General features: G+C 35.9%; 2 protein-coding genes across 3 annotated transcripts in view; both read right to left on the bottom strand.

The window, feature by feature from the left end:
* The window catches only part of SPAG1 (sperm associated antigen 1), a 64108-nt gene extending 57414 nt beyond the window's left edge, over positions 1 to 6694 (bottom strand). The window contains exons 1-3 of the mRNA XM_011376194.2: positions 6570 to 6694; positions 3128 to 3269; positions 1186 to 1345 (exon numbers count right to left, since the gene is read on the bottom strand). Coding sequence (XP_011374496.1) covers positions 1186 to 1345; positions 3128 to 3267 — 300 coding nt within the window. The 5' untranslated portion in view covers positions 3268 to 3269; positions 6570 to 6694. The remainder of the gene's footprint in view (positions 1 to 1185; positions 1346 to 3127; positions 3270 to 6569) is intronic.
* Positions 6695 to 10327: 3633 nt separating this feature from the next.
* Positions 10328 to 12624, bottom strand: part of POLR2K (RNA polymerase II subunit K) — a 5468-nt gene continuing 3171 nt past the window's right edge. Inside the window, exons 1-4 of one of the 2 annotated variants that reach the window (XM_011376179.2) lie at positions 12355 to 12610; positions 11958 to 12027; positions 11529 to 11621; positions 10328 to 10877 (exon numbers count right to left, since the gene is read on the bottom strand). In XM_011376179.2, the coding sequence (XP_011374481.1) occupies positions 10855 to 10877; positions 11529 to 11621; positions 11958 to 12018 (177 nt within the window). In that variant the 5' untranslated portion in view covers positions 12019 to 12027; positions 12355 to 12610 and the 3' untranslated portion in view covers positions 10328 to 10854. Of the gene's footprint in view, positions 10878 to 11528; positions 11622 to 11957; positions 12028 to 12354; positions 12611 to 12624 lie in introns of those variants that run through there. The other variant, XM_023521018.1, reaches the window with a different exon arrangement.

Below are 12624 nucleotides of genomic sequence, written 5' to 3'. Positions count from 1 at the left end.
AAAAGTATATAAGAGATATACACACTGAAAACTGTAAGACATTGGTGCAAAAAATTAAAGAAGACTTAAATGAACAGGGAAAAATGATGTTCATAGATTAGTAGTCCCAATATTGTTAAGATATCGGTTCTTCTAAAATTGATCCACAAATTCAACACAATCACAATCTAAATCCAAGCAGTTGTTTTATTGAAATTAGCTAGCAAAGGGGGAAAAGGGAAGGGGAAAAATATAAACAAATAAAATGTTAAAAAAATTAAAAATAAAAATAAAATAAAATAAAGCCAAACTATAATCTAATTAAAAAAAAAAAAAGTTTTACACTAAGTGTAAAGCTAGACACAAAAGACAACATACTATAGGATTATATTTATACGCAAGTCTAGAAAAAGCAAATCTATAGTGACAGAAAGCAGTTCAGTGGTTGCCAAGGTCCAGGGTATGGGGATCAGCATTGACCACAAAGGGGCACAAAGTAACTTTTAGCAGTAATTGGAATGTTCTATAGCATATACATTTGTCAGAACTCAGGGAAATGTATACCATAAAATTCTTAATTTTTTAAATGCAAATTTAGCTTCATAAAACTGATTTTAAAAAATTGGCAAAGATGCAAATTGGCCATTAACAAAAGAAATTCAAGTGATAGATGAAAAAAAATTAACTTTACTAGTAATAAAAAAACCCCAATACTATCATTTTCTCAACAAGTTAATTGATTAAAAATTGTAAAAATGATTACAGTATCAGCGAAGGGTACCTGAAAATAGACATTCTTATACATGGCTGGTGGGAGACTACAAGGGTATAACTTTTCTGAGAAATAGAAATATGTTTCAAAAGCCTAAAAATATTCAAATCTTTTGATCAAGCAATTTGAATTCTAATAATTTATTCCAAGGAAATAACCAGGTAGTACGAAAAAATTATAAACAAACATGTTTCTATAGCACTGTTTATAGAAGTTGATTGAAATGTTTCCTTCAAAGGATGGAATATTATTTGGTCATTTAAAATACACACATACATGCAGACATTCTCCTGGACGTAAGTAGCAACTGATTCTACCTAAGTAATTAACACTAACAGCCTGTCACTGACAAAAAAGAAGCCTAGGATTTTGGATAAGTGAAGTAGACATATATACGACATGATAATGTCACAAAAACTGGTGTTACTCTATACCTTTATATCACCATCAATTGTTTCCCATTCTTCTGCTGTAAAACTGGATGCTGTAGCTGCAGGTTTATCTTTCCTCAAAGCTCTACTTTCAGGAGCCAATCCTTTAAGGCGCTTTTCACAAAATTCTGTAAGTTCAGGATAATATCCTTCCTCACCAGACCTTTAAAATATTGCAGAGTTGTACAGTTATCACTCTGTTTAGAGAGCATCTAGACTAGCAATTTGTAAGCTGGGTTCCGTGAAGCCCAGGGGTTCTGTGGAGCCCACGGGTTCTGTGGAGAGCTCAAGGACTGCACCTGCACAAGGTGGAAGGTGGGCCTACGGCTTCCCACTCACCTTCCTCAACCAGCGCAACCTCCATTAGCATCTGTCAATGTACACAGTGATGCAACGAAAGGAAAAAGGAGCTCTGAAGACACAAATTTCTATCGCATGCTTTAAAAATTGAATAAATAATGTTATCTCTTTAATACATATGTTTATTTTGTACATAAGGTAATTTTAAACTTATAAATTATTTTATAAGTTATAAGAGAGAGGCAGAAAGTGAGACTTTGGACTTCCTTTCTGAGGAGACATTTCTGGCTATTTTCGTTTTCGAAAGGATAAGAAGAAAATGGCAGAGAAACAGTTTAGAACAACATATCTCTAAATTCAACGACTCAAAGAAGAGAATTCCTTTCTTAGAGAGTTAAATAGAACCATCTGTTCTTGTTTGTTTTTTAAGGAAAACCAATCTTTTGCCCTTCTTTTATAAGTCTATATACTTTATAATTTTTAGAAAAGGAGGAATAAATCCCATTTTCAAATTAAATTAAAAAAAAACTCCAAGTCAATGCAATATACTTAAATTATTCATAGAATTTCTTAGAACCAACATTATTACTGTGGCTTCCAAAGTCATCACATAAACTTCTCACTTCTTTATTGATCCCTGACCAAATATAAATGAAAATGTTCTTATACTGCAGAGAAAAGCAAAAAAGAAAATGGTGATATGATGTTTCTCATATTTCCATTTCAGAAATGATGAGGTTATCATATCAACTCTGGCTGGGAATAAGCAGGATGCTTAGGGAAGACAGGACTTTAAAGGTGATGAGAGAAAAAGCAAAGGACACAATGGAAAGGAAGGGGGTCAGGTAGAAGAAAAGAGAGAGCCACTGCAGAGCAAAAGGAATCCTAGCGATGTCCTGGAAAGGAGCAGTTCATGCTCCACAACTGCTTCTGCAGTATTAGGCTGCTCTCTAAATGAAAACCCCTCAAGAAACCAGAAATAGGTGACATGGGGCAGTGTTTTTTGAAGTGGACTCCCTTGACCACCTGCATGTCAATCAGCCAGGCGTGTATGAAAAACATCTGTTCCTGGGCCCCACTCTAGATTTCCTGAAGCAGAATCTTGTGGGGATAGGACCCTCAGATTTGCACTTTTCACAACCACATTTGATATATATTAAAGTTGAACAATCACCAACACGGGGCTCTTACCCAGAGAAGACCCTGATTTCCTGCCTTCTAGTCCTACCTTCTCTCCCGCCCACCATCCTCCATGTGACCAGCTCACACTGAGTCATCCACCTTTATTGGCAGATGGTTGGAAGTGGGAGAGTGCCAAAGAACTTTTTCAGCTTAGGCTGGTGAGCTAACCTTACCTCCTACTGGCTATTCTCACAGCTACTTTTTCCTAGAAAATGTGGAGGAAGCAAGAAAAATGCCCTCTTGAATACTAAATTAGCCTAAGTCACATGCAGGAAGTAGATCTAGCCAGAACCAATCAAACTAACCACAGGATCAAAAACACTATTTTAGAATCTAACATGGGCAAATACAACAGACAATCTCAACATATGAGAATTTTCTCCAATGTTTCTAATGTAGCGTCAACTTACAGAAGGAATAGAATTAAAATTGGCATATTAAAACATGAATTTTAAATGCTTACCTGAGCACACAAAGAATTTTTTCCAAGTGCTTAATATCTGAACATTTTTCAATATACTTGAAATCCAAGTGCTCAACAGGAATTTTGAATGTTTTTGTTTTTCCAAAGCCCCACAATGATGGATAATCTTTGGCAGTCATGGCTGAAATATAGCATAGGAAAACAGTTATGAATCTAATATATAGAATACTCAATTTGGATAATAGAAATCATCTAGGTACTCTGTAACTTGTATTTTTCATTTCTATAGAAAAGGAGGTGGAGTGTTTTTTTCCAAGGAGGATGCCTACTCATTTTAAACTCTCTCTCCCTAATAAGAACAGTTAACATTCATGGAGCTAAATGACTGTACCATACATGAATTATCTCACTTAACTGTCACTTTAGCAAAGTTGAAATACGACAGTGCAGGTTTTGGTGCTATAGAGAGAGAAAAACTTCTCCTCTACCCATTTAAGTTCAGTAACTGAGGCTTGCCAATTAAACTGATGAAACATCATTAACAGGAGGGATTCACGAAAAAGTAAAAACCCAAAGAAATGTTTGGCCTGGGAGCCTTTTACTATTTTAACGAAAGGTGATAAATTGTAGAAAAATGATTAGACAAAGGAAAAAGGGTTTGGGCTTTTAAGAGAAAATAAATATCTGGAAGAAACTAATGAAAGGGTTATTTAAGTAAGGTTTGTTTGTGCAGACTCATCTCAGTGCTGACTGTCCCTTTACAGTGATAATGGATGTTCTCCTCCTCCTGGGCAGGCGGGAGACGTTTCACAGAGTGAAATTTATGCCCTTTTAGGCAGAAAGGGGAGAGCAGAGAGTTCTTCCTATTGTTTGATTTCTTCAGCTCAAAATAATCCTTATGCCAAAGTGGCCTATTTAAGGGGTTGGCATATTCCGATGCGCTTTAGTACTCAAACTGCTTTTCAGGATGTTTTTTAATGTTGATTTGAATGACCTTTTAACTTTAGCTGTTAACATCTCAACCATCCTTCCTGATTCAGAACAAATAAAAGCAACATTCTTGCTATAACTCTCCTTAAAATCATCCTTTTCCCCATTCCCTGAAGCCCACTTTGATCAATGAACAGCCCCCAGATGTGTTCTAATGGCACTCTGTACATACTTCTCTCATAGCAAGCACATAGCGCATATTCTAATTGTTTCTCTGTCTCTTCCAGATTGTGCGAGATCTTACTTTACTCATCTTCGTATACTTAGGACTAACAGAATCAGTAGTACCATATTCCTCTGAACTGAGTTGGGAATAGGAGGTCATGAATAGTTTCATTCTAATGATGATAATAACAGCAACAAATACAGTTCTTAATGTGTGCTGGGTACCAATCTAAATACTTTATATATATTAACTCGACACTTCAACTACCGCATCAGGTAGGTTTTAAATACAGAAAAGTAATAATAGTCAACATTTATGGAGCTAAATTACTATGTGCCGTAGATTAGTCCACTTGATCTTCAAAACCATTCTCATGAAGGATATTAATAATGACTCCCTTGGGAGAATAGGGTGAAGGATTAAAGAAGTACAAATTAGTAGTTGATAGTTGGGCATGGGGATCATGAAAGAGGGAATGCAGTTAGCATTAATATGATGGTTAAGTGGAGGGCCAGGGGAGGGAGGGAACACTTGGGAGAATCGTTTTATGAACATTATAGAGGTCTCACCAATGTGCTGTATACTTAAAACTAATTTAAATAAATTTATTTTTTAAAAAAAGCAAAAAAAAAGTGACTCCCGTTTTACAGATGAGGAAGTCGATGTTTCACGTATGCAAACTGCTCAAGGTCATGTAGCTATTAAGTAGTGAACTGAGGGTTTGAATCTCAGTAGGCGACCACGGAGCCCACACACTTAATCATCATATTCATGCTTTCCGAATTGCAGGTGGCAACCCATAAAATCAAGTTAATGAGTTTCAACCAGCACTATTTTATATTGAGATAGAATTTTTAAAAAATCAGACTACCTGACATATACTATTAAATTTTGTTTTGTAAACTTTTATTTCATGTCTATACAAACATATTATAAAGATGTGTGTATATAAATGCACATGTTGAAAAGAAAAATATATTTCTTATTGTCATTGTCAAAGATTTTAAAAATCATTGTACTAAAATACATTGGGTGATAAATTTAAAAATAAGTAGCAATGGGTCTAACTCATTAGAAGTATTTCCTTCGGCATGCCTGCCCTCTGGGAGTCTGTTCACATATCAGACCTCTGCAGTAAAAGAGAATGCTCTGTCAGCTTTTCCTCCACGTTGAGCTGCCTTCGACTAGAATATAGATGACAGTTGGTCAGCATTTGGTTGAGATCCAGCCGAGAAATGAGACTGTAGCTTTTACACCATACTGGCAGGGTCCAGTATGGTGAATGCTGCCCACAACAAGGACAGCCTTAAAGGTGCAAGTTACAGTAAAGCAAGATAAAGAAGTTTTAAATTATTGATACTGCCCAGAATAGAATGGGTTGCCTTAGGAGATTTTTTCCAACGAGCTGGAGGATATTTGATTGGAGAGATTTTAGCATCTAATGGGATTAAGTAGTTTACTTTGAATTGAAGGTATCTTGCAACCCCTGATATTTTATGATTTGAATAGTGAAAAACGTGTAAAATGAAAGAGACTTCTCTTATCTAATCAAACGAATCTCATTCTGAATATATTTCTCTGAGAATCCTTTTTGAAAACTAGCATTTTCTGGGTAGGATACATATTCTCAAGACCAGTAAATATTAATTCTTAAATTCCAAAATACAAGTTATACAATACTTAATTTGCTCTTTAGAATTCTTCCATATCTTTTTGCAATCTTTGTCTCTGATTAGCAAAATCTTCGGTCCTAGTTGGATTTAATTTATTTTCCATCATCCTAATCCACATCCACTTCCTATACTTCTTACTCAGTTTATCAGTAACACCTCCAGTGCAAACTATGATGAAGGAGTAACATGAAAACCTGTTTCCTTTCACCGAGGCACATTCTTTCCACCATCCATAGGGCCGAGCGCCCCCTGCAGCCAGAGGTCGAAAGGAAATGACATCTCCAGCTGTAGCAACGGTTTCTATGTACAACGCGGCCTGAGGGCGGCGGGGTCAGGCACAGTCGGGATCCAGAAGCTCTACAGACCACCCGCAAACGTGAGGACCCTATGAATCCCCACTCCCTGGCTTTGATCACCAGAACTGGTCGCCGCTGGTGGGCCCCGGGAACCCCCGCGTTGCGAACCCGCCCCAACATCCGCCACCGTCAGCAAAGGGAAACAAAAGGCCCCCAGTTCATTTACCAGACCAGGACATCCATCCCACAACGCATTCCCTAACTCGAGTCCCACAGAGCATTTGCTCCTCCGCGTCCGCTGCTCGGAAGGACTGCGATGGGGAGATGAAGTTTACTCTTGGTGGGCAGGTACGCACCTGGTTCTCAGACCCAGCACTGTATCGAGGACGCGGCCGCGGCACACTGACCAGCTGCTCCGCAGGTGCCGAAGGGCGTGTCTCCAAGCCTCAGCACCCTGGGGCGAGCGGCTGACCACCGGGGGCGGGAATTAGGCCCCCTGCAGGATGACTGGATAGTCCCTGACCCGTCATGCCGCTGATTGGCCAACAGGCCCCAGCTTCACCAAGAAAGACGGCCGTTAAGGGGAGAAGGGGAGTGGAACTGTGAGGGGAAGGTCCTTTCCTCTTTGCGTTTCAATTCGTTTTAGAATTTAATCCAAAACGCTGTTACTGTTCTGGATTGTCGTACTACCTGCAAGGTAAATTGATATCTATTCCTACTTACAGAAACAATTAAACGTTCAGTATATCTACACTGCAACCTAGAGTTACTTCCCTTCATACAAAAGAGTAAATGAAGGACGAGATACGTTCTTCATGTTGAGTGCTGGTTATGAGTCAGAAACTGTACTGGGCACTAGATACAAAAGCAAAGAAGACATACTACAACTCAAAACGAAACAGTAAAGATCATTTGTGAGAAAATGTTATTTCAATTTTATAATTTCACACCAGTTAAACATAAATTATCACCTAATACAGTGCCTAGAACATAATAGTTCAAGAAATGTATTTCTCTTCCCCCTTTGCACTTACAGACCTACAGTCTATTAGCAGGCACTGATAGTGGTAAAAATTTTAGTGCTCAAAATATGACTATGTATTTCCATTGTCAGAGATTGTTAAATTTGCATATTTATAGACACAGATTCAAACTTTAGAGTTATCCTTAGGTTGCTTTACTAAATTCTGTCTTGAGAAACAGCATCATGTGCCCTGGGGCATGTAAAGGCACTTTACACCTCATTCCAGACAGCAAACTTCATTCGAAATTATGTCCTAAAACAAAAACACTCAGCATACTGTAACTTTGATCATTTTACTTTCAGCATAGGAAGAAGTACTTTAAATATTTGAGGAAAATAGTTGTAATTCTATATGCCTTGTAACTTCTTACTCACGTTTTCTTCTAGTCATAACTATGTACATATATATTTTTGCAGAATGAACAAGCAGGAATAAAAAACAACTTGAAAGAAAAATATCTAGCAAATGAAAATTATCAGTACACTCTTTATAGAGAGAAGACACTGCATCCAAGAAACAAGGAGATATACATATACAAAGAAAAACTAACCTCTTAGAAATTAAAAATGTTATACCAGAAATGAAAAATCTAAGATAGAAAGTAGTGTTGAAGAAATATTTACAGAGAAAGAAAAAAAAATGAGAGTAAATTAGGCCTGAAGTCCAATATAAGATTTAAAAAAAGATCTAAAAAAAAATTAACAGTAGGTTATTAAATAATTCAAGAAAATTTCCCAGAATTGAAGAGTTTGAGTTTCCAGATTGAAAGTATCCACCAAGTGACCAAAACAGTGGAAGAACATAGGCCCATAACAAGACACATACTGTAAAATTTCAGTACACTGAAAAACTTAGAAAATTCTAAGTTTCTGGAGAGAAAATGGGTCACATACAAAGCATTAATAATAAGAATGGTTTTAGACTTCTCAACAATCCTAGAAGCTGGTAGACAATAAAGCAATCCTTCAAAATCCTGTTCTTGGTGACCAACACCAGAAAAGGTCATTTCGGGCAGATAGAAAAGCATGGAAAAAGGCACAGGCAATCAAGAAAAAAAGGCCTGTTACCTGCTTAAGGAACTGCAAACATCTCCTTAAAACCAAAAGATTGTGAAGTGGGTTGAAGTGGTGACAGGTAGGAAAGAAGTCAGATTATCAAAGACCAACTATACTACTCCCAATCATTTTATCAAAATGGGGAGCCACTGAGGATTTTCAGCAGAACAGTGCCATGAACTTTGTATTTGAGAAAGAATAATCTGAGGAGTATGGAAGACAGCAAGACTTGGGTAACTAGAAGACTAATTTTAAGGCCAATACAGTCATCTGTGGAAAACCTTAACAGTAATGGTAATAATTAACATAGGCTAACAGGTTGAATTTTAATGGATTATTTTATCTTGCAACAAACCTTTGAGGTAGATGCTATTTTTTCATGCCTATGATACAAACAAGAAAAGTGAACCCTGGCAAAGTCACACTCCTACCTAACAAGGGATATTTATTCTTCTTTAGGACTGGTTATTTCTGAGTTCATATACTATTTTTTAATTTTTCATAACTTCAATCTCTGAAGATAGCTTCAGAGTCTCAAAGCACTGTACTGACCATCATTAATTCCTCTACTCTGACAATGAAGCTGAAGTTAAAAAAAATGAACTGGCCAGTCACTGACCAGCCGGGCTGGTTGTGAAACAATTTCTCATGGACATGTGTGTCCTGAGTCACTGGCAAGCAGTTAACAAATCTTCAAGCTAAGATTTACTGATTTTTATATTTTATAGCACTGTTTAAAAGAATCTTTTAAAAGCAATTTTATATCTTTTAAAAGCAGTTTTACCTTTTTTCCCCCCCATAAAACTATATCTTTTAAAAGCAATTTTACCTTTTTTTCCCCCCATAAAACTATCAAGGTAGACAAGAAGTCAAATTATTTCCATTTCACAGAAGGAATGGACACAGGACACAAAGACACAAGTGACTGTGTCGTGAGTTGGTTGTCGTGAGTTGCAATGTGTCGAAAATGGTGGTCGTGAGTTGCAATGGTAATACTTTTTCCATTAAATAGCTGTCTAGCTAACTAAATAACAGTATTCAAATAAGCTACTGATATATAAAGGCCCTATGATGAAATCAGAACAGTTAAGAGCAACATTATCAAATGAGTGGGGCTTTGTCATAAAGAGATACTTTATGTATTGGGACTATTTTCTCTAAAAAGGACAAGAAGAAAAAGAAACATGGCAAATTAAAAAATTATAAAAGCCATGGATAAAGGAAAATGTGGACCAAGGAAGCATTCTTTAAAATTTGAGCATGGTAGTACTTTGTATAAATTCACAGAATTTAGTATTCGAAGATGGTAGTGGAAACACAGGTGTTTTTAAAAAAATGACATAATTTTTTGAATGTTAGAGACAGACATAGCTATTAATAACATTGGAATATATCTTGTGGAGAGTGGGTTGCAAGCTGACAAGGTCCTCGCAATCTGTGAGGTCACCAAAGGCTGCCCCACCTCTTTGAACCCTCCTAAGAATGGGGATAATCTATGGAAATGCAAACGATTATAGCCGGGTGTGTAGGCTGGGTGGGGATAATCTCATTTCAGCCAGTAAATGTATGCTCTTGTATAAAAGCAACTTGCAAAAATAAAATCAACTCTCTACTCCATCATCGGTGGATAGTGGGCCTCTCCATCCCAACTTTCTATTTTCTTTCTTTTCTCAATCTCCCACCGTTCCCACTCAAGATTATTTTCCATGGCCACGCTGGATGTGGCAGGATTTACCATTTGCTGGACAGGGCAATATTTGATCTTTAAAATGTTAGGGAAGCCAACATGACGTTCTGTAATGATGGAATCCTGGAACAAATGGAGTATCTGAGTATCTGTATCCCTAAGAACAAGATAAAAGTTTTAAACAGTTATCCAGTAATCCAGTGTAATCCAATCCCTATTCTTTTTATACCCTAAAAGCAGATTTATTTTTACTTTAATGAATGATTACACTTGAGAACTACACCAGCCTTAATCATATGTTTCATCCATTTCCCATGGAGTTGATTTTGCCTTACAGAAAGCAACCATTAGTTTATTTTCCTTTACTCGAGATTTAAAAAATAGACAGGCATTATATACAAAGACAGAAAGGCCTACTTCAAGTAACAAAATGTAACTCAAAATGATTACGCACACTGACAGTGTGCACATTGGTATACTCTTCAAAATAATGCTGGAGATTTTACAAACAGTTGATGATATAAAACAGCAGTGTTCAAGGAACTTACTTAATTAGATCATTAGAGAGCCCTAGAAAACTTTATTTTTAACAAGAGCCCCAATGATTCTAAGTTTTGATTAAAAGTGTGGTTTGGGGAAGCACTTTCAATGTTGTGTCAGGTGACATATACAATAAAATCAAATTACAAATCATGTAATTGAACAAGAAATAATTTCTTTATGTAAGCTATTAATAGATCCCTCAATACAACATGGTTTTTAAAGTGAAATTGTATGTATATAGTTGTATTCATAAATGTAGGTACACTAATCAAAAGCTATACAACATTAACAGCAAATCCAAATATAAAGATATTCCTCTGAATTCCATGTTTCATCGAGCATCAAAAACCACCACTGAGTTAAAATGAGTTAAGGACAAAAAAAGTTTTTTAAAAATTATATAAAAGACTTAACACCTCCAAGTCACTTTTTCTTTATAAGCTAGTTTGTTATTTAATTTAAAATGCACAAAACTATAGAATTATTTACTATGACCATTGGAAATGAAGTAAAAAAAACTATTTCAATTTTTATTAGTCTCCCTTGCATGAAAGACCAATGCACCAAAAAAAACACTAAAGCAATGTTAAAGGTGACAATTTACTAATTTAAAAAATATTGTCAGTTACTATGTAACAATCTACTATGTCTTTCAACTAATTTGTAAGCCCCACTTTTTCCATTAGGTAACACACATACACAATATTTATATGTCCTTCTATAATTTAGTTTGTCTATAAACTCAAGCTCAAGAATGAGTACATAAATATATAATTCCTGAAAAACAGACTTATGAAAACCGAAATCAACTAGTATTTAGATTATTTAGTACATGCCTATACACTGGTGTATTGGTCCATAAAAATGCTGATAATGTCTTTTTTTTTGGTTGAATAATCCAAAAGCGTTACCATTCTTACCAGAGATTAGTCTTTAACTATCAATCCAAGCATTATTTTTAATTTCCCCCTACTTCATATTTAGAAAGCATAGTTAAAAGGATACATCTTTTAGTCCTTTTCTTGTACATTATTCTGTATCCACATTCTCTGCATCTGATTGGATCCCTGGATTTTATTTCATTTTCTGTGTGACATTCTAGAAAAGAAAACATATTTATTCAATGTCTAAAAGGAAAACATTACAGACAAGCAAATTATCTTAACCATATTTTTCACCCAAAGCACTGAAATATACTCAATCTCAAGGGCATGTTGTTATTACCAACATATTAAGAGTGAAAGAAAAAAATAGCTGTGGTCAATACACTTTTCCTAGGAGAAAAAATGAAATCTTATCGGATTTTTCATGGTTGCTAAAGTGTTCTGCTTTATAACTTTAAAGATGAGTAACTCATTTAATCCAAAGAAATATATAATAATTTCCAAAAAACTGAAGTAAAATATTCTTACTTTATGTAAGTGATACTCTTACCTCCACAGATATATATCATTGGCTGCTGCTTTGGGGGTTGAACATCCTTCTGGGTATCCATTGTTAGTCCCTGAAATCACAGGCTCAAATATTGAATATCTCAAAGGGACTCCTCACAAATCCAACCAGCCCTTATTTTTCTCAGAGAAAAATAAAAAGGTGTCAGTTCCTAATCTGTATTTTTTCAAAGACTATGCGTAGGTCTAAAGGACAAAACAGAAAACAACGTAATGTGAGCACTTACCCGAACTGGAGACAGTACTAAATACTTTACGCGTTATTTCATTTATACAAATAATTTCGTTGTTATGTTTACAACAATCCTAGGAGGTGTTACTCTTATTTTACAGACGAAGAAACCAAGCCTTAGAGAAATTCATTGCTTAAGATTATTCACCTATTAGGAGGCAGTAGGATTCAGAACTGACTGCAAAGCTTGCGTTCTCTTTCAGCACAAGTTCTATTTTTCAAAACTTTAGCAGGGGATGACCAAAAAAATTATATCTCTTAATAAGGGACCATGCGACCCGAAGATAAAAAAAAAGAATAATGAAATAATTCCCAATTGCTAATCAACCAAACTGAAAGAAACCAGGCAAAGGGCTAACAGCAACGACTCTAACTCCGGCCTCTCCTAACTCTAATCCCATACTAGACTTTTTTAACC

The sequence above is a fragment of the Pteropus vampyrus genome, unplaced genomic scaffold (genome assembly GCF_000151845.1).
Source record: "Pteropus vampyrus isolate Shadow unplaced genomic scaffold, Pvam_2.0 Scaffold287, whole genome shotgun sequence".
In the NCBI taxonomy this organism is placed as follows: domain Eukaryota; kingdom Metazoa; phylum Chordata; class Mammalia; order Chiroptera; family Pteropodidae; genus Pteropus; species Pteropus vampyrus.
The sequence above is the reverse complement of the archived record's forward strand: the minus strand, read 5'-3'. Positions and strand labels throughout refer to the sequence as shown.